The 23,586-nt window shown below is 28.2% G+C and overlaps 1 protein-coding gene across 2 annotated transcripts in view; it reads right to left on the reverse strand.

The window, feature by feature from the left end:
- Mp (collagen XV/XVIII-type protein multiplexin) overlaps nt 1-23,586 on the reverse strand; it is a 1,718,393-nt gene that overhangs the window by 23,595 nt on the left and 1,671,212 nt on the right. For both annotated transcript variants that reach the window (XM_075369827.1, XM_075369826.1), the window contains 8 exons: nt 18,982-19,143; nt 16,633-16,750; nt 13,805-13,909; nt 13,546-13,667; nt 12,097-12,327; nt 6,015-6,110; nt 1,884-2,000; nt 894-1,002 (listed from right to left, as the gene is read on the reverse strand). In XM_075369827.1, the coding sequence (XP_075225942.1) occupies nt 894-1,002; nt 1,884-2,000; nt 6,015-6,110; nt 12,097-12,327; nt 13,546-13,667; nt 13,805-13,909; nt 16,633-16,750; nt 18,982-19,143 (1,060 nt within the window). The remainder of the gene's footprint in view (nt 1-893; nt 1,003-1,883; nt 2,001-6,014; nt 6,111-12,096; nt 12,328-13,545; nt 13,668-13,804; nt 13,910-16,632; nt 16,751-18,981; nt 19,144-23,586) is intronic.

Below are 23,586 nucleotides of genomic sequence, written 5' to 3' on the forward strand. Positions count from 1 at the left end.
TTGAAAAATTAAAAAAGTATTTTGTAAACAATGTATTCTATCATTGATTTAAATCAATAATCCCAATATTTTTTCAGCCATAGAAAAAATATGGTAACTCTCTATAATTGTGCATTAATGGCTATCATTATATGTTCGTTGCATAATGTACTACTATGTTACTAATTAAAATAATCAGGATTAAAAATGTAGCTATTTATTAACAATTTAACTAGTTGCGTATTAACAGTAGGTGATGAACAGTAACCAAAACAAACCTTACAATTACCAATCTTTTTACTATACTAATAATAAATCCATTAAACTTTTTTTTTATATTGTTTAATTATATCAAAACAGACTTTAAACTTATTAGTCACCAAGATAACAAAGAAGAAAATAATTGGAAAACATAGTGATGTTTTAACAAAAGTGGATTATATAAAAAACCAAGCCTATAGTGTAGCATTTTTCTGCGCACTAAATATGCAAGAATTTTCTCCAGCAAAAAAATTATTAAGAATAAAAATTGTTTATTATCATATGTGCAGTAAGAAATTTGGCTTAATAAAAAATGTTTAGTTGAAGGAAAATGTTCAAAAAAATTTAATAATTTTTTATTATTTTTTCTTTTAATAGAAACTTAACTATATACTTCATTGCTGTTATACACAGATATAACTACAGATTCTACTAAAATATTTGAGATACTGACTCTGCAACATTTTTTTTTAAAGATATATATAATTTTGTTACATGGTAATCAACATTTGAAATTTATGATAAAAACATAATTACAAAACATTACTGTTTCTATTAACAGTATAGTTCTAAAAAAAAAACTATGAAAATAACTGTTAAAATGGTTTAACTACTAATATAAATATTATCATGGTTATTCAAAAATTATGTACCAGGACGACTAACAGGTAAATGACCTGTCTCCAAAATTGGCCTTCCAAGTGTTGGTCCAGGAGGACCAGGTTCTCCTTTCTGACCAATTACAGATACTCCAGGTGGACCCTGTAATGAAATATACATATTAAAGTAATAATAATAAAAAAAAAATGAAATATAATATATTTCATATTAGATTTCTACTAAAACAATAGGCATTGAAACTTTTTTAATTTGTTTAATCTCCTAGTTGAATGACCTAAAATTTTAAAAGAAAATCCAGAGATTTGCTTTTAAAAAATTGAAACAGAATAAACAAAATTTTATAAATAAAAAATATTATTAACAGATAAGTATTGGCCAGAACTAAAACTCACATAACCAGTTTAAATTTAAAATAGTTCTGTTGTTAATTTTCTTTTGCTTCAACTTAAGTTTGTCTGAATTTATTCATTTCATCTGGAATGAAGTCTATAATCTAATATATCACCTCAAACCTACCTACTGCTGAATTTAATCAACAATTTTTTTTGGAAGTACTGTACTATGAGTACAGCTAATGAGTTCAGCACCAAATATTATCTCAGTAACCAATTATTATATGACAATTGTGTAATTACAGTTCCCATTGAAAATCAATCACAAGTCTAAATCTCATTTGACTGGTATAGTGAATATTTTAACTTCCTTTTATTCAAGAACTGAATATATTCTTTAATATTATTGTTCTTTAATCTTCCTATCATTTTAGGATAAAAACCATCCATGATTAAGAAACTAGCAGAATTTCAATTGTAGGTCATACAGCCCAGCCTTGAGCTTCTCAGTTTCAGTTCCTTTGATAGAAAAGAGTTGCAGATTAACTTAAAGTATTCAGCTTCTATTCCCAGCAGTTTATGAAATCAGTAGTTTAACAAACACGTTTTCATTTTTGAATAAATTAAATTTTAAATAAATAATCAGTTATTTAATGCTTTTAGTTGATTTGTGATAGTAATTTTACTTACAGGATTTCCAGCAGGTCCAGGTGGTCCTGGTGGTCCCGGAGGCCCAGGTACTGGAATATATTTAGCTCCTTCTGGACCAATAGCTTCTCTTCCAGGTTCTCCCTTTTCTCCCTTAATCTAACATGAATAAATAATTTATTAATAAAATGATAAAAATGACTTTTAATAGAATTGATTGAAATCATTCAAAAACCATCAAATTTTTATTAAATATGCCACTAAAGCTATGACGGGAAAGTATACAAATGGGTCAAAAAAATCTAAAAAAAATGGTCATTTTTATATTTCATGCCATATTTCATGACGTCTAAAAAAAATTAAATAAATGAAATAAACAGTCTATGAAAAAACTTTTTATTTAATGTTCCTGAGTCCAAAAATTCTATTTTTGTCAGATGGATGTTTGTGTGTATAACTGTGGACCCTGTTGACTGATTTTCTTCAAACTTGGTAGACAGTTACGAGTACTATCTTCATGGGAAAGAATGTATTAAATTTTTGTAAAAACTGGAAAAACGGGTAGGGTTGTTTTGGTCAAACTAAAATTTCAAATTTTTACTGGGGTACTTTAGCGAAGAGTTTTCTTACAAAAGTTGAAGATTTTTTTTATCAAGACAAGATCACAAATTATAAAAAAAATTATTTAATATTCATCCCTTCCCAAAAATTTACTTCTTTATTTTTCTTTTTTTAGTTATATCTTGCTTCAGAAAATGAGTTAATAATAGCTTTTTGAATCGATATTTTCTACATTAACATTAACAGGCCCTTAAACCAATTTTTTTTTTGCCCAACCAACTCCAATGGTCTGAGGTAACAAAAATTATTTTATTTTACTTAAAAAAATTTATTTTAAATTTAAATCTGCCTCCCATTGCATTTATCTATTGTGTATTCCAATAGAAAGTTTACAAAGTTAAACAAAGTTAAACTTTGTTTATTTAGAATTAAGGCTGTCATTTTTTTTTAACAATTTTAATATTTTCTTTTTAAATTTATTATTACCGTTTTCGGATTATTTTCTTAAAAAATTATTTTACCCAAATGCTTCCTGTTAATTATGGGAGCACCTAAAATGAAAAAAAAATTCTGATGCTACCAAATTTTTTATAAAATTGAATTTTTGTTTTAAATCTTGGTTTTAGTTTATTTAAAATCAATATTAGTGAATATCTAAATCATAAAGACAACCCGGATGCATGATCCACCAAATTTTCAAAAAGTTGAAAATATATTTCTCAAAATCATGTTGCTAATATACGTAATATTAAAAATGTTGGTTATCACTTTATTTTGTTGATAATCTTGGCTTTAAAAATTTAAATTAAAAGATTGTAATATAATCAAACAATTAACTTCAAATTTTAAATAGATAAAAATTCTACTGGTTACATGGTTAGAGAAGATTCCTTTAGTTCAACAATACTTTGTTTTATTTAAAATTGTACTAGTACAAAAATATTTAATGAACAAAAGCTGGTATTTATAAAAAAAAGAAAAAGACATTAATAACTGATAACATCGAACAATTTTATATATCATTGTACATAAAAGAATTAAATTGATGCATTGAAAAAGAAAAAAGGTATTGGATTGTGACAAAAGATTCATTCTAAAAAATGAACATGAAAGTGAAAAATGTGACTTATTTTTTTCAATTAAATCATATTTAAAAAAGTTATAAAAACAAATAATCTTCTTATAGAAGAAATAAATAATAACAAATGGCTTTTCTCAATAGCAGCTCAAATGTATTTTAAAATTAAATGCAGAAATAGTGAAACAAAAATATTAAAATTATTTGGATCTGGAATTGTCTCACTCCTGGAAAAATGCCATGTTCAGTTCTCAGAGTTCAAATAACATCAAATAGGGAAACTATTACGAACTTAAAAAATGGAATAGTATCTATTCTATTTGAATTAAATATAAATGTTATATTTCATACTACTGGAAAACTTGAATTGTACATAAATGAAGAAAAAAAAAATTTGAAGAAATGACAAACTGGGAAAATACTTAGATGAATTACAGCAACGTTGATACAAGTAGGTATTGAGCATAGGGCGCAACTGATTGACATATTAACAAAAGTCATTCTGTATTTACTTGCCTTACTTTTAGTTACTGTACATGTTTGGAAAAGAACAAGAACACAATATACTCACTGTTTAATTTTCATTAAGTTTTCCACAAGTACAGAGATAATCAGTTCTTTCTGTATTTTTTATTTAATTATGTTTCATAAAATTAGAAATAAATATTTTTGCATAAAAAATATGAATAAAAAAGAATTTGTAATACTGGTTACTGTTTTTCAATAAAAGAAATTATTTTGTCACAAGGATACTAATAGATCTTAAACTGACTGGATTGAATAATAAAAATGCATAACTTACTGCTGGTCAAGTTATTAATTAATTATGCAAGTTATGCAATTCACTACCAGCTTTGTTTTTAATTTCATTCAAAATATGCTTGAAAATACACTTGCTGGCCTTAGTGGCATGAGTGGTAGCATCTTGGTCTTTTATCCGGAGGTCCTGGATTCAAATCCTGGACAGGTATGACATTTTTCATATGCTACATTTCCATATTCCATGCACAAGCTTCAAGTGTATGTGGTGATATCAACAAAAAAAAAAAAAAATACAGGAAAAGTCATTGATATGTATGGATAGAAAACAAGTGATAAAGGCACCAAAACAAAAATGTAATTAAAAATAATGAACTTTTTACCGTCAAATTACAACTAAATATCTTTCATGAAATATTTTTTTAAGAAAGTCTGTAATGAATGTGTTATAATAATTTTATGTTAAACTCAATTTATCTTAATTTCTACTAATGCTAATGAATCCCGTGCATAAACTCTTATAAGAACTGCGGTTAGGTTCTTCAGCAAAGGGGAAACGTTGTTATACAAAATTGTAGAAATTCCTTGGAAAAGGTAGTCTGGAATATGCAACAAAAACCCCGTTTTATCTTCTGAGAGTCAAACATCAAATAACCTTACTTTAACTGAATTCTTAAAGTAATATTTGTAAATAAAATAGCATTACCAAAATAAACATCAATTTCCAGATGAATGTTAATTTTCAGATGTCATTTGTTAAAAAAATCATGAAAATGTTTTACTAATATTTGCTTTATATCAACTGACACTCTAATAATTTTTTTATTCAATAATTTATCAAAACAGGGTTGTGCTAATCCTTGGTAATGTTCTTTGACAGCAAATAAAAACATTTAAAAGTTTTTGTATGGCAACATTTTGTACAGTGTTTGGTTGGTAACTAATAGTTACCATCAATATTTTGCATCAAGAGATTTTTTCATCGTGTAGAGTTTGCTGGATTACCTAAAAACTGAATATGATTATTTCTCAGTAATAAACTTATTTTCCAGCAACAACTTCCTTAAAAAAAAGAAACTGTTGCTAGTAATTTGAAGAAATGAAGTTGAAGTGCTTTTCACAGTTAACTTAATTTCCTGAAATAATTTATGTCTACTATGTGATAATGAAGGTATTTGTTTATTGACTGAATATTACAAATCTGTAAAAGTTGAATGAGATGTAATGTAGTTGATTTTAAACTATGTAGGTTTAATTAAATTTAATACATCAAATACTTACAATGCAAATTTATATATATATATATATATATATATCAAAATTTATACAAAAAATATATGTATAAATTTATAATCTAAACATCAAATATTATATTAGTTAACTGGAAATTAGGTAATGAGTTTTTAGGACTTGAAAAAAAGAATTTTCTGGATAAATGTAGCAATAACATCATTCCACCAAGAAGCTTAGTGTTGATTTTATTTACAAGAGCAACACTGGTTTGGAAACATTTTGAATCTAATTGTAAGGCAAACATAGAAAATCTTCATTCAGAGTTGTTGTAATCTGAAATTAAACAGCATTTTATAAAACCAGTTTTACATTCCAAAGAATTGCAGAACTGATTTAAGCCTCCACAGCATTCTGTATAAGTTAGGTACAATAAAAATGGACATAAAAAAATGATTTTATTGGTAATTTCACTGTTATGATTACTCATGTATGAGATATGTTTAAATACAAAATAATATTTCACATAATTTAATAATACTAACAGTTATTGTTTCACCAAAAACGTTAGTTAACTGCCCAGGTTCTCCTTTTTCTCCTTTAAGACCAACTCCAGGAGGACCTATTCTTCCTGGTAAACCCTGTCAAAGTAAATACAAATTTTATTAATATTAAAATATAATAAAAAATATTTCAGTGTTCTATACATTTTTTTTTAATAAAATAATCTAAAACATGTTAATTTTTTACCAATTAAATTAATCTTAAAAATTTCTTTAAAGAAAAGGTGTCCATTTTTTGAATTGATATGAGACATGAGGCACACATACATAATAGGTAAACAGTGAATCTGAAGTTCCATAAAATTATAAGTGGAAAGCAAGTTACATGCCAGATTAAAAAACCAGATGTACACAGAAGTGTTTTTGAAGTATATTAGAAGCCAAATACATATTATCATCAAGTAATATATTAAACCATAAAACTGCATGTAATTTAATTCTAAATACAGGAATTACATAATATAAACTTTTATGGCTACGTACTTTCATTCAGTTGCAGCAGTACTGATGGTTATTTTTCTATGTTCTTTATATTTGTAACAATAAATAATTCAGCCAATTGTGATTTGATTTTTAGTATGAAACTAATTCCTTAAAAAAAAAACTTTTACTAATAAGAAATGAAGTGCTTTTTACAGTTGAGGCCTGCCCTAACATGGCAATGCCTTGTGGCAGGCCAAATAGGGTGTGGCAGAGTGTGGGGATTATATCCATGATTTCTTCTCAAATGTTGTTGGTTTGCAAGACGCCTCTTGGGTATGTGGGTAATAAGTACATGATGCAATATTTTTCTGGTCATGGTGCTTTTTGGGACAGACTGCAGAATTTAGTAGATTCTGGAGTGTGTCCGCAATGTGGACAGCTAGATGACACTTACCATGTGTTATATCAATTTGTGAAATAAGAGCTGATGTGCACCACGAAGACTATTTGTCAGCTTGATATCATAGGGCCGGCCGGTGTTAGCCATGCTAATTGGAGGAACTGGGTGATTGTGGAACATTTTACAACCAAAGGAAAGGATTGCTGAGGGGGTTTAGGGTTCTGCTTGGGTTTTCCTTTAAGTTTTGTTGTCGTGTTATATTATTTATGTTTTGCTGTTGATTTTGTCTTGTGTTTAGTGTTAGTGTTGTTACTGTTATTATGTTTTAGTGTCTTGTTTTAAGCATTATATTTTATGTTTCGTGTTGCGTGCTGAACTTACTTTTGCTTATTTCAGGTAGATAGTTAGTTCCTTCATTACCATGTAATCCATTCAGTCTTATTTAAGATTTGGCATGATGTGTTTTCCTTATGAGTTTATGATAGTTAGTAGTACACTGATGGGAATGTCACTTGTGGTATTCGCATCGGTAGCATCCTGGCTGAGGCTAGATCAAAAGATGTCAATGCTGAGCTACTGAAGATGACCTCCAGTGAATCCCATAAGGACTAGGTATGGAGAAGGTAACATGGCCAAAACCATCACTGGAGGGTGTCTTCCCCTGCAGGGTCAGGATTTGATTTTTCAATGGAAAAGGTGTTTCTACTGAAATTTATTGTGAACTGTGAAATTTATGGGCTGTGTGAATTTATGAAATTTAAGAATGAAATTAGTAAGTGAAGGAAACATCAAGCAAAACCATTATGAATTTGATCAAATTGAACAAATGTTTGTCAAGAGAAAAGTGAAAGCCCTTGCGCACAGACAGTCTTTCTTGAACAATTGAATACAAAAGTTTACAAAATTTGTTGTTTACAGGTATAATTTTTACAAATATTTCACAGAGTACAGTGTATAGAAATGTTATATAAAACTAAAGGAACTCTAAAATGTTTGCAAGGTAAGTTCCAGGCCTCAAAAATGTTGATTAATGCAAAAAACATTTATACACACAATTTTGGACTAGTAAAAGAGAAAGGGAGATCTTTTTTTTCCTATAAACCAGTCCAGTAATTATCTAATCCACAGTTAATCATATAATAAAACAATAATCGACAAGTTAAAACAACAGTGATTTACAAGCCCAATCAAGGCAAAAAATATTCAGGCTATTTCATCAGCGTAGATGATCTTCCACTGTGTGATTTTATTTCTTCCTTCCTGTCATGAAGTGGATTGGTTCTAACAATTTTTAAGGATATGCTGCTGAAATCAGCAAAGTTGAACTGATTAAAATCCCTGTTAATAAATTAGATCAAAGTACTTTACAAACAATGGATTATAAAGGAAAAAATTAGGTTTTAAAAATACTGAATCACTAATAATAAATGAATAAGTTAGTTTTCTTAATAACCAGTTGTTGCTTACTAATGAACTACACCTTACATTTTTATTAGGGATTTTACAGAGAAGTTACATAAAAATCTGCTTTTTTAATGTTTTTAAGGAGAGAAATTGTGGGAAATGTATATTCATTGGCACATAACTCAATCCTTTGCTTTTTTTTGTCAGTTAGACATTAAAAATATAAGTTTTTGGATATTTATGTTATTGTTATTATAAACTAAAACTTTATTTAAACCAGAAGGTTTTAATTTAATTTTATTGTATATAACTTCTATTACCACCCTTCAAGTATTTATGAAGATAGATGAAAAAACTAAATATATTGTAGTATTAAATAAACCTGTAAGAGGTGGACATTGATTAAAGCTGGAAGTGAATACTCAGTTCTAGCTTTAATAAAATAAAATAGTTAAGAAAATAATTTTTTTTTAGAAAATGTTGTTGACACATCTTGGTATACGAGGTGTGTGAGAAAAGTAATGAGACTGACTTTTTACTTACCAAAGTTTTATTTTTTTCAAGCAATAATATTATCCTCTTCAAAGTAGTTCCCTTGGGTAGCTATACTCCAGCGGAGTCATTGTTCCCACTCTTGGTAGCAGCGCTGGAAGACTTCAACTGGTAGGGCTTTTAACTGGTTGGTCACAGTCTTATGAATGTTCTCCAGAGTTTCAAAATGACGTCCTTTTAAGACATGTTTCAATTTCGGGAAAAGGAAAATGTCACAAGGACTCAAATCAGGTAATAGGGGGGGTTGAGGAACCATAGGAATGCATTTTGAGGTCAAAACTTTCCTGATGGAAATGGCCGTGTGACACGGGGCATGCAATGCTGGTCTCACGCGAATCACTCTTTTCCTGAGGCTTTCAAGGACACCTTTGTAAAACACTTGGTTGACAGTTTGTCCTGGAGATACCCCTACTGTCAAAAAAGCAAATCAACATGGATTTGATCTTTGATTTGCTCATTGATATATTTTTGGTTGAGGAGATGCCGTCATCTCCTCAACAGAGATGATTGTGGCACACTCCGTAGTGTGCCACTTTTCGCTTTGCTGCTTTGTTTCAGGATCGTACTCGAATATCCAGGATTCATAACCTGTGATCACACGATTGATGAATTCTTGGTCATTGTCAATCCTCTCAAGAAGATCAACGCACACGTTTATTCGATTGTCCTTTTGTTCTGTTGTGAGGTTTTTCAGCATCAATTTTGCATGTCCAAATCGTATTGTCAAAATTTGATGTATGGTGAAAGGGTTTTAATTTAACTGTTCACTCATCATCCTTATTGTTAAACAATGGTTTGATCTCACAAGAACCCTCACACACTCAACATTTTTGTCAGATTTTGAAGTTGAAGGTCTCCCTGAGCGAGGTTGATCTTCAACGTCTTCTCGGCCAGCAGAAAACTTGTGCTCTTGATAAGCAATGTTCCCCCCATAGGCCTGTTTCAACTTTTCAAAGGTCACACTCGCAGATTCCCCAAGTTTAATACAAAACTTGATTGCACAACGCTGCTCTAAATTCCAATACAACACACAACAAAAACACAACTTCACTGATAGCGCTGTCAAAAATAATGTGTTGACTGAATGGAGTTGAAACTTGTACTGAGTATGTGGAAGGGATGAACAAACCGGTCTACCACAGACAGGTAGGTAGCGTTGCCAGATCGCAGTGTTACCAATCTCATTACTTTTCACATATACCTCGTGGATTACAAAATTCATTTTGCTGATTTATGATCCAATGACCTAAATGTTTTTATAAAAAATACTTTTACAAAATTTACTGACATTTTTATTACATTATTTTCATAATTCAGATATAGAACACCTAAATGATTAGACTAATTAATACTGTAAATTTTAATCCTAATGTTCATTCTATAGTTAATATGTAATAAAAATAAACTTACACTTGAGTCCTTCAAAATATAGCAAAAAAATAAACATAAAAATATTAATAAACATTATATAACAATTAAGTACACAAATCAAATATAGTAACACTAATATATAGTATATACAGTAATATAAAGTATGTTAATAAATATAAAGTAAACATTATACATATTTATGCTTATTTATATAAGTGTACATAAAATAACTTAAGTATACAAATATATAGTGATGAAAAAGTATGTGGATATATATCATATCCTTCATGTACCTGTATATGTTATTACACATGTACTACATAGTGAAGAGTATAATAATCTTGTGTACCATACACAGAAATGATGCACCTACTTATGTAGGTGCATTCAAATGTATTTATTTACATTTTATGTTGTAGGCATTGTCTACAAGGTTGATGTCAGAAGAGCATTTGGTCATAAAAATGCAATTAGTTCTTCCTAAGCACAACTAAAATGAAAAGATAAGGGTAAAACACAACAAATAATTAATTTTCTAAGTAAAACCTTTTTAGTTAAAAAAATTAGTTTTTCCATTTTGTGCATCATAAAATGTTTTTAAGGCATTTCTTTTGCTTTATATACTTTATAAAATTTAAAATTAAAACTGATTATTGTTTTGAAAATTAATTAAAATTTAATGAAAGTTATATTTAATTAAAATTATCTACATTGGATTTTATAAGAGAAAGATGGATGGAATCTGAAAGTGATGCACAAGAAAATTTTTCTGTTTTTTATTTATTGAAACTTTACTTTCTGTTTTTCACATTTAAACATTTTTTTTAGCCAATCTTTTTGTACATAACTTTAATTAAAAAGTTAAAAGGAACATTAATTAAAAAGGAATTGAAATTAAAGATTATCCAAGTACCCCAAAAAATTCATTGTTTGAGAAAATGAGTAAAGTTTTATTCTAGTAGAAAGATGTATTATGTCAGTAATTGTACAAGGTATTTAGTGGAACATTATCTAAAATGTAGTTTGTATATCATCAATTTTACTTAAAACACTTTAGTTTATTGAAAAATTTACGTCTAAACTTAATAAGGAAAATGTACTAAGTGCAACATGGGTTATTAAACAATAGTGTTAATAATTCAGGATGATTAATATATGGTAATTACATTAACAATAACACAAGTTTAATCTCACTAGTTAAATTGTTTTTTGTTTAATTTGTTTTAAATTTCTTTTCAGCAATGAAATACTTTTAAATCAGAAATAATAATTAAAAAAAACACTAAAAAACAGGAAAAAAACAAATCTGAAATATTTTAAAAATACAAAGACTGTCATACAAAGACCCTTATTTGAGTAGATTACCATAGCAGTTACAGGATATATGGCAATCTATCATCACAGCAACTATAAAATAGAACACTTTAATGTACTCTAAAGTGAATTTATATTAGAGGATTTATTAAAAATCTCAGTTTTCATATTTGTGACATTAGAACTGTTTTTACTTCAAATCTTCAATCTGAGCAGGGTGTTAACATGTGACTGCACTGCTGCAGTGTTAACTGTAATTAGAGTTACCAAATAACTTTTTCCTTGTCTATCTAAAGGAATCAAGACATGTTTAATATTTGTCCAACAATACACCCATGGGTTCAGCTGATCACAAATTTCCAATCTTATTAAACACAAAAGAGAAAGAAAAAGGATTTATCATGACACTAAATGTCATCATCAGTCCATGCATATGACAGTCAGTTTTATATGTTATATCAATGCATATGACTGCTACTGCTGCTGCTGCTGCTGCTGCTGCTGCTGCTGCTACTACTACTACTACTACTACTACACTAAATTAATTATTATTTCATTAAAGATAACAAATATAATTAAATGAAAAAATTAATAACTGACTGGAAATCCAGGAAGTCCAATCTCTCCCATACTTCCAGGTTTACCAGGTGGTCCTGGAGGACCCGGTTTACCTCTTCGTCCTCGTTTCCCTCTATCACCTTTATCTCCTTTTATTGGTATATATTCACCTGCAATGTTAGAAGGTACACCAGGTGGTCCTGGTTCACCTTTTAATCCTGGAGGTCCTACAGGTCCTTGGCTTCCAGGCTCGCCTTTTTCACCTGTTGTACCCTATTTTAATATCAAATAGTAAAGTAATTATTAATGTGGATCTTCATACTTGATATAGACTATATAGTATGGCATAAAATAAATAGTTTCAATTTAAAAAGTACCATTAATATTTCATTTCAATTCAATTAATACTTATTTATTGCTTACGGGATGACAAATCCAGATTTTTAAATTTGTATAAATGTAATAAGACTGAAATAAATACTCACAACTATCAACATTTTTAAGTGCAGATCAGATAAACTTCATACTCAATATAGTAGTACTACATTACATAGTATATGCAATTTTTTAATGTTGAACTTTGTTGATCTTTTAGAGTACTGTAGTACTTAAAGGTTTTTTTTTTTTAATATATTAATTTGTTGAAACATGTGATCAGTGTTATAAATGTAAATGCTATTTCATTAATTAGTTTGTATTTACTCATATTATTATATAATGCACAAAATTACAAGTAACATAAGTTCAAAAATTAGCTGAATTATTGAAAAATTAACAAAATTAATGGCAATTAGTATAAAAAAATGAGGGAGACACATTATAAATAGATATCTGTAAATGATGGTGGGTGTCAAAGTAATATCAAATTGTTATAGTCAGCCTGTTTTTTTTTAAAATTATTTGATTCATATGATAATAATTATGGAAACATACAGACTGTGACCTGCAGGTAGCTGTGTATTTTATGTATGGAATGAGTGTAGGTATACTCACTCAAAGTAATTGATATTAGTTTGAATCACTGGATTGGCTAGGCAAGAATGTATTGTTAATTAGAATCCAACCATAAAATAATAGGTGAGAGTCAGTACTGAGGACCTGATCGCATTATTATAAACTACTTTATTGGGGATTCAAACCATCAACTCTTTCATGTAAAGGGAAATACTAACCCTCTGTGCTATCTTGATACAATTTAATGAAATTAATTAATGGTTAAAAATCCTAAAGTAAAATGAGTCATATGTTTAGAACTATCAAAATATTTCACCAATATGAATGTTTTATGTATAAGTACAAGTTAGAAGTAGTTCAAAAATAAATGTTGTGAGTAGTTCTTAAAGTTACAGCCTACATAAAATAATGGTGTTATTTAACCATCAAGTAGATATTAGTTTGTAAATAATCTCTACAAATTTAATAAAGTATCAGATAGATAAAAACAATGACTAGATAAAAGTTACAGCTACGAATAAAAAAATCTTAACATACTGGTAAGCCATTAGCACCAGGCAATCCAGGAGGTCCACTATCTCCTGTTTCTCCTTTTTCACCTTTAACTCCGGAATCACCTTTCTCTCCTTTTAGACCAGCTTCTCCTTTTTGACCGGGACCTATAACAACAATAATAATAAAAACACTAAACGAAGGAAATACAAAGAATACAAAACTTCACACTTCTGAAGTTTAAGAGAAATGATTTAGATTTATTATATAATATTAATCTATAATCTATTGGTATTCAGTATACCTGCAGAACTTCCTCCTTCTATGTATTCAGAACCTTCAGGATTAAAAGGAGCATTTTGTCCTGGTTGTCCAGGTGGTCCAGGAGATCCAGCAACTCCAGGTTCACCTACACATAATTAAGTAATTTTTATAAACAAAATTAAAAATAAATTAATTTAATAATAATTTAAACAAAACAATCATAACTTTTTTGGTGAAGTGGTTACATCTACCGTTCATCTGGTAGGTTCTGGGTTAAAAACCTGGTCAATTTGTAATTTTTCATACAAAACAAAACTCATTTCTCATAAAGAAAATATTGCAATTATAATTGTGTGTCAAACTGTAATTATTGTCATTAATAATTAAATAATTGAATTAAAATTATTATTCTGCTTTGCAGTTCGATTCAGTATTACACTAGTTTAGACAAACATCATGAAGAACTTGTATATTCTACTAATAACAAATTAATTAAATATATTAATAATAATTTTAATAAAAACTCATATAATAATGATACCAAATTTGATAAACAGGGAGTATACAGTCTTGTTTGTGAGGATTGCAACATGATATATGTGGGTATGACCAATTGCAAATTTTCCACATGTGCAAAAGAGCACATAAATAGCATTAAAAATAATAAACCAAACATAGAATGGGATCATACATACAATCATAATAATTTCATGAAAATCTGAGATATTTCTTATAAGTAATACACCTAATTTGGAAAAATGTCATATATACTGTAATAATAAAAATTTAATTAATGTACAAAAATTTTTTAAAAACGATACATTATTTAAAAACATTCTTAATATAAATATAAAGAAGTAACAATTTAATCTAATAATTATCTCTTTGATAACATGGTTTCGTTTGATTTCATTTTAATCCACCAGAGTACATGTATATTCCTTCAGTATACTGGTAGGTCAGGACAGTCATGACTGTTTTACATTTTAACTATGATCTATTAAATTTTTGACTTTAATGTAATAATTTTATCTCCTGATGATAGCTTTCAAGTAAGCCGAAAGATCTTGAATTCATATCAATGTGCTAGTAAGGTGGATTTCATTAATTGTTAATATTATTAATTTAACACATCAGTGATACCACTTTCGAGAAATTAAACATGTAGAACGTTTAGTATTTAGTGTGAAAGGTGGTTTGGTCCTCATTTTCCATCTTCACTTGTTATATGAGCTATTACACTTGTACAAGTTTATGGCAGAATTTTGTAAAAGGCAAACTAGATTGGTGGGTCATGTATATTAAGATATCCAGTTTTAATTAATTTGGAAATGGAGGGATGTATAGAGGAAGATGAAGATTGAAATTTATCCAAAAAATATATATATAGCTGAAGTTGTAGTATTTATGCTGAGGTTAAAGTTAGTGTAGAATAGAAAGGAATAGAAATTAGCATCAAATCAAATGATTAATGGCTACAAAGAAAGCATATCACCTGTCTTAGGCAGCAGTAGATAATCAACTTGAATTACAGGATAGAATAAAATATTTCTTCCATTTTAATAGTATATATCTTCAGACAAAAATCAGTTTATTAATTAGGTAGGCAAAAGTGTATAGGCTAACAAAAATCTTATACTCACATAAAAAAAAAAAACAAAATACATATTAAACCAAAAACTATTAGTAAATCAGAAGAATGTAGTATTTATGCTGAGGTTAAAGTTAGTATAGAATAGAAAGGAATAGAAATTAGCATCAAATCAAATGATTAATGGCTATGATCTAATGATCATAGTAATACATAAATTGTCAATTTTCTGTGCAATAATAAATAATTATTACCAAATAAATAAAATAATCAAAAATTTGAGCATCGAAGGCCTCAGGTTAGCTTTACTGGATTCGAAGGATAAGCACCTTCAAAAAGTTCCTGAAATCAGTGTCATCTGTTAACTAATAATTATATCAAGGAAATTACTACTTCATAAGTTTTCAGCATTCATGATGTCACAATATGGCTACGGGAACATTCTTTCTTTTCTCCAATAATACTAATATACAGTTATCAATATTTAACTAATTAAGCTGTGTTAATTAAACATTTGTCAAAAACGTTAACTTTAAATTTATAAATTTAATTTCATATGTTGATACTTTAAATGATTAATATGGATTTTAACCACGCCTATTTTTTATTTTATGATTAATTATTCACTTTGTGGAGCTGCTCTGATCAAGGTTTTACCACATTTTCCCTTGACCCATCCAGGCAAATATTGCTGCAGTTTCCTTTTTTACAAGACTGCCTGAAAAGGAGCGTAATGTTTTTTGGGTGTGTGTATGTATGTTTGTTTCACTGAAGCAGTATATTATATGTGTATGTTTATACATTCCACATTAATCATAACTACTACATAAGATGACCAAGAGATAAAGAAAATAACTATTTTGGATCAGATTAGGGTTGGGATTGAATGATTTTAATTTTCTTGATGGTTTTTTATAGTTAAATGTCTTAAAATTCTGTTTGGATCTATGTCAGATATTGATTATAGAGAAAGATTTGAGCTAATCAAAATAGAATAACACACAAGGTTCTATATGATGTTTTATTCCATACCAGCTCCCTTCTACTAGCTGACATGGCAGCTGAGTCTTTATTGGGGATTAATGAAGTGCCTCTGAGGCTTAAGAATGAAATATCTTATCAAGAGATCACATAAACAGCCAAAGTGGCTGAGGTATCTATTGGGCTAATTTAGTCCGGCCTGTTAACTAAAATACATCTTAAATTCTAAAATCAAAATTCAGTGACAATGATGAAAAAATCAATTTATTATTAAAAAAAATTACAAAGTGACTTACCCTTTTCTCCTTTAGATGCTGGACGACCATTTTCTCCTGGAAATCCTGGCATGCCATCAACACCTGGTGCTCCTGGTTCACCTTTGAATCCTTGATTTCCAGGGGGACCTTGATGACCCTATAAAAGTAGCAATAATTAAAGTAGTTTTTTTTTTTAAATAAATATTTCAAATCGAATAAACTTTAAAGAGCAGTTAGTAATATTATTGATTGTATGTTCATATGTTTTAAAAATACATAAAAAAATAACTCTATTGTTCTATTGCATTGATTTCCAACAAGGTTTTCATTGTCTTTTTTCCTGATATAGTACTGAGATTAGATCACACCAAGTTAAAATACGTCTATCTTTGTAAATAGAATGAACCATACTACATAATTGTTATAGAAATATGAATCTTGTCGTATGAAATTTTTGATGTTTTGTTGCATGACAAGTACTTGGAGGATAATCAAACAGAATAATTTATAGCATAATTGAACCATACTGTTTTGCTTAGAAATATCTTAATAAAATACTTATGTATATTAAATATTTATTGTCTACCTGTATAACCATATGAAATGTAGACATGTATAATTCAGTTTGAAATATAACACACACACACACACACACATGCACGCGTGCGGGGAGAGAGAGAGATTTTCTCCAAAAGACTGAATAATTTTCAAAATACAAAAATGAGCTTGATTTAAAAATGATTTAATAAATTAAAAATTATTAACTTATCCATACTTTAAAATGTTCAACTTTCAAAATAAAGAAAAAAGCTATACTTAAAAAATTATAACAGCCATCTCATCAACCAATTACAAAAATATTATCTTTGTATAATTCAGAAAAATTATTTGGCTTAAGGGAAAGGATCTTATAATGCTTCTATTACAATTTTTTTGTAAATTACCAACTAATTTAAAAGATCTCCCACCAAGCTATTTAAAATAAAATTAAATGATTTTCTTTTAGAGAAACATTACTTCACTTTCAGTGAATTTTTAAATTATACCAACATGTAATAAAATAATAAATATTACTTATAAAAAATCTTAATTTTTTACCTCACTGTTTAGTCCAACGAACAATACGTGATCAAATTTTCATTAATGCCTTCTGAATTACTTATTAATTTGTTATTTTATTTAAAATCTTCATTTATTTAATTTATTTATTATTTTAAATTATTAAACCATCTTTATTTTTATTTTATAATTGTAATTGTATATTTTGTAGTACTGCTCTGATTATAGTTTTAAATTGTTTCTCTTGATCTATCCCAGCAAATGCTAAAGCTATTCCTTTTTTTTATCCATGGAGTAGGGCACCTACCCATTTCTGACTTGATCTATGTAATGAATTATTATGAACCAAATAGAGTAAAATATTTATTTATATATATACTAAGAACTCAAGTGACCATAACTATTATTTATTTGTATCGTTTAATTAAAGGAATATTCAGTTATTAATTATTTCACAAAGAGGAAGAAGCTTGGGGAAAACTATGTAATACTGATTCCAGACAAATACTGGAAAAATTAAAATACAAAAACTCAGTAAACACTGGGTTACTATAGGTATTACATACTCTTTGTGGGAAAGTTAAGAGTATCCTTTAGTTGGGTCTGGTTGAATATTTTTAATATCCCATGATTCTGTGGGCATCTATTGAAGGATCCTTGAGTAGTGCTTTGGAAATTTTTTTTTTCTCATTTTGCTTTGACTGTTCCTTTCTTACACACATCCCTTTCTGTTATTCTTGATCCCTTCTTAGATTTTCTGTAAATTTTGGTTTGATGTTTCCAGAATCTATGCCAAGGAGAACCTTGTAGTCCATTGTAGGTTTAGTTCACTGATAGGTACTGTATGATTGGGACTACTCTGCTTAGAATCCTCTCAATTTCCTATTCAACTGGGTATAAAAATGGGTCCAACTTGGGGGTTAACAACAATTACTGGGTGGATTAACCAACAGGTAAGCTTGATCTTCTAATCTTTCTTAACAAAACTGAGTATGTTTTTGATACAACTATAAGATAATTCCATGAGGAACATTTTCATAATCCATATGGGAAACAGAAAGGAATATTTTACATGAAAATAAAAATACAAGATTTCATAAAAAATAATGCCAATACATAGGTTCTAAAAACAGGATTTGTTAAAAAATATTAACTTAAATGAAGGTGCATCAATCGAATATAAAAAAATTTCAAGAAATACAATTAATAGAAAGAAAAATTTTTAAAAACTTGAGAAAGTTGTATAAAAACAATTTTATTTTATACTCATCTAAAAATATATCATTAAGAATATAAACCAGTGTTTCTTCATTTAATAAAAAACATTACCCTTTCTCCTTTACCACCCTTAGCACCACTCTCGCCTCTTTCTCCCTTAGCACCAGGAAGCCCTCGTTCTCCTTTTGCTCCAGCATTACCATCTTTTCCAGGCTCACCTTTTGGTCCTGGCATTCCTGTTCTCAATACTTTATCAATAACAGGATTATTTTCCTAATAAAAAAACAAAAAAAAAAAAAATTGTTTTATTTACCAATATATGTGCTATTCAAATTTTCTATATTGTTTATTGTTATGAATGAAATTTAGAATTATATTTATTTACAATTAAATAATTAGTTTATCTTAATCACATCACTCTTATAAGTGATAATAATAATAATAATAATAATAATAATAATAATAATAATAATAAAAATTTATTTTATTTACTTGTAGATAAGTCCTAAATAACTGTGAAAATAAATGGATAATATTTTTATTAACTATTAGTGTTCACCATAAAAATACCATGAAATGAAGTACAACTTTGATTGGAGAACAGTTAAACGTATAAGGTTAACAACAGTCAAATTATTATACAAAGAAAATTTTAATTGTACACCTAAATTTATAAATTACTTTTTATCGATGCCATTGGAACTTGAATGAAGTTATTTGCTGTCTCTGTATTTCTCTAAGTACTTCATGTCTAACTGTTTGATGCTCTCTGCAGCTGCATTTTGTTTTTCCACATGTGAATAGTAAAATGCAGACAAATATATAAAAAAAAGAAAAGACCAATAGGTACTCTCCTACTGCCTATCACCCTTGCCCTATGAAATTAGCCCCCTATTACCAACTATACTTACCCTCCTTGTACGTTTTACCCATACTCTAGCAAAATTACTCTAATTCCCTACCACCTATTTCGTGTACTGACCTATCTATCTAATAACCTATCATATTTTTCCTTCAAGGCATAATTTCTTATTCTTGCCAACATAATTAATTGTTGTACTATTTGGCTACAATTTATGTCATACAGACAGCAGCCTTTTCTTTTTCTGAACTAGAACAATTATATTCTGTTTAATTTAAAATCTAACACACACATACACACACACACACACACACACACACACACACACACACACACATTATTTTACTGAAATTAAATTTCTTAAGATTCATATTATTCTTCTCACTGTTAAATTATATTTAAATTCTATTAAATAAACCACCTAGTACAGAATACCGAGATAAGATATACCTTACCTTAATTTTTCATTAAAGTACTTTTGCGGGATCCTGCATGGTTGAAATAATTTTGTTACTGCATAATAAAAAACTAAAAATAAAAATACTAAAATAATGATAATTTCATATTAAAAATTTAAGTTAGTGCTTCTAACTGATGCAGTTTTTATAAGTTCTATCACCCTCAAACAATGTCTGATGGGTTATCAAATTGAAATTTTGTTTGAAAGTGTATGTATAATATTTTTCTAATATATTTAATTTTATTTCATCTTTATTAATTTCTAATATTTCCTACAATTCATAAAAAAATCAATCACTCTTGTTCTCATAAAATTAACAAATATACAAATATGATTAATAGAACAATCAAATGCACACATAATAACAAAGAAAAGTTGAATAATAAAATTAACATCATAAAATACATAGCAGTTGAAAATGGATATGATACTACTTTAATTAATAATATTTATAAAAAAAACAATTATCAAAACACAATAACAAAATAACTTACCTACCTTACAATCAATACATAATAAGATATAAAATAGTGAAAATACGAGTATATACATAAAGTATCTATACACTAATAACGTCATTGAAAATATTACTAAAATTTACAGTAAAGAAATATTTAAAGTGGCATACAAATGTAATAATGACATAATGAAATATTTAATTAACAAACTAATAATAATAATAATAATAAAATATTCTGTATGGAATTTATAAAATTAAATGTAATGATTGTGATAGTATTTATACAGGAAAAAACAAATAGATCCTTTAAAACTGGATTTCTTGAACATTATAGAAATTAAAAAGAATAATAAATTAGGTTTATCTAATATATCAGACCATTTAATAAGCAATAAACATTCTGATTTCTGATATTAACACAAATTTAGAAATTAATAAAGAGAATAAAATTAAAAATATTAGAAAAATACAGTCCAATCATTTTATTGTACACACCATGATACTACACTATTATTCCACTATGGACAATAATAAAGAGATACTCACATTTTATTTGATTCATTGAATGTAGTTATGCATAATTGGTAATGTATTACAGCAAGTATTGGAATCGTCCACCATTTTTCTGAAGGCAGGACTGAACCCATTGCACCATATTGTTTGACACCCTTTGTAGGACATCAAGGCTAACGGACTTCATCTCTATAGTAATGGATCGCTCCAGGTCTTAAAGAATATGACCCATGTAATATTGCTCAATATACACATCCTTTTAAACAACCCCAGAGCAAGAAGTCTGGTGATGATATGTCAGGGGAACAAAAGGACACAGATCTTATAAGATTATATGATCACCAAACATTTCTTCCAAAAATTCCATGGTGTTTTTGGATGTATGGCACATTTTTCCTTCTCATTGCAGGTAACAATAGTGTTGATCAGACTAGAGAAGAGCTACAAATTGTGTATTATATCCTGGTATGCTGGACTGTCAAGTGTTTTGTAAAAAAAAATTCAGGCTCACTATTTGTTGCTGAGAAATAGCACACCAAACCTACCTTCTGTGAGTGCAGCAGTGATTCGTGTAAGATGTCTGGATTTTGTGTTGACCAATATCTATTGTTCTGACTATTGATGTAATCGCTAAGGTGAAAATACACCTCATCACTAAAAAACACATTATCCAGTATGCCCATTCCATTACTTTCCACCTGGTTGATAAACCATTGGCAATACTGTATTCTTTTAACAGTGTCTGGGGGCTTCAGTTCTTGTATGCAATGTATTCGGTATGCATATAGGTCTAATTTCATTGTGTACTTCCGTATGATATTCCTATCTTGACGATAATTTACAAACCTTTCCCTGGAGTCAGTTCAAATAATGCACATAACATGCGATAAAATGATCGCACTGTATTACGCACTGTATAAATGCAAACAAAATTTCAACTTGACAAACCATCAGACAGTGTTTCAGAGAGATGGTCTTATAACAATGGGAACAGATAAAAGCAGTCATTTAAATTAATACACAATTTTCATTATTTTAGTATTTTTATTTTTAGATAAACGTGTACTACTTTTTCTGTTATTATGAAATAACAGAATTATTTCAGTCATGACTGAGGATGCAGGATCCCATAAGTACTTTCATGAAAAATTATGTATATTCATAGCATTATACTAGTATTAGACTGAGAAAAAGCAGTCAACTGCTATTCATGTTTATTTGAACATAAGCTGGAAAATTTTCAACATAATTGTGAAAATGAATCTTGGAACTGCTTTATGTTATAATGAACTTAAATTATGAACTTACAAGGATTATCGTCAATTCTATTCTTATTTTATTTTTATCTCTATTTTATGTTTAAAATAGAAATCTAAAAGAAAAGAAGTAAAATTTTTTTTTATTAAAAAAGTATTATACAACTGATTTCGTTTAGTAATCATTCAGTAATACCTTAGCAATAGCTCTTGAATCCCAGCTTCCCTGTGTGGCATTAGAATAAAAAAAATACATATAAATTCTTATAAAAAAATACATATTTCATAGTAGATATAATATTTTAATCATGGTTGTTAATAACATAATAAATTATGTAAAAAAATATATTAATAGAACTTTAAAAAGCTGAATGTGGTTAGGAGAACATTTTTTGAGTATAAAATAATAGCTTCAGTAAAAGATGAAAACTTGGCAGAGAAACATAAGCAAAACAAGGGTGGAATTTATTCTCTTAACATTTTTTTTATCATGAATATGTGGAAAAAATAAGTGGTATTAAAGCAACTATGAAGAAAAAAAGAGATAAATTAAACTTAAGTTCGACTAGTAAACATTTTAGTCATGAATAATGCTACAAGTTCAATTTTTTACCCAACCACTAAAGAAGCAGCTAACTAAATACATTATGTAGTATATACTAGTTCAAGGATCCAAAGAATCAATCAAAAATATTAATTCTTAAGTGCAAAGTGCAAAAAACAAACACGTCATCTGTTTAAGATATTGTAAAAAATATCTGATCCCATAAGAATAATGAAAGCCATTCTTAGACCACTCCATGAAAAAAGATTTAGATTTCAAATGAGCTAAAGATCTGAAAAAATATGTTTGGTTTCAATGTACATTACTCTAATATATGCATATGTGTTCTAGTGCCAAGCACTAGCATAATTTAATATTTATCTAAAACCAGTGAATAAGTTGTGAATATTTAACTGCTTGAATTACACCAACTGCAACACAAAACACTGATATGGCTGAATGAATTCAAAATGAGAGATATAGACACAAATAAGGTATATAGCTCCTTGGAAAATACAATTAATCTGTTAGGCAGATTGAACATTCAAATTTTGCAAACATGTTGTTTAGGTCCATTAATGTATGACATCACCTCTGTGTTTACCTAGTAACAAATTTACA

Source organism: Lycorma delicatula, chromosome 6 (assembly GCF_047948215.1).
Source record: "Lycorma delicatula isolate Av1 chromosome 6, ASM4794821v1, whole genome shotgun sequence".
NCBI lineage: Eukaryota > Metazoa > Arthropoda > Insecta > Hemiptera > Fulgoridae > Lycorma > Lycorma delicatula.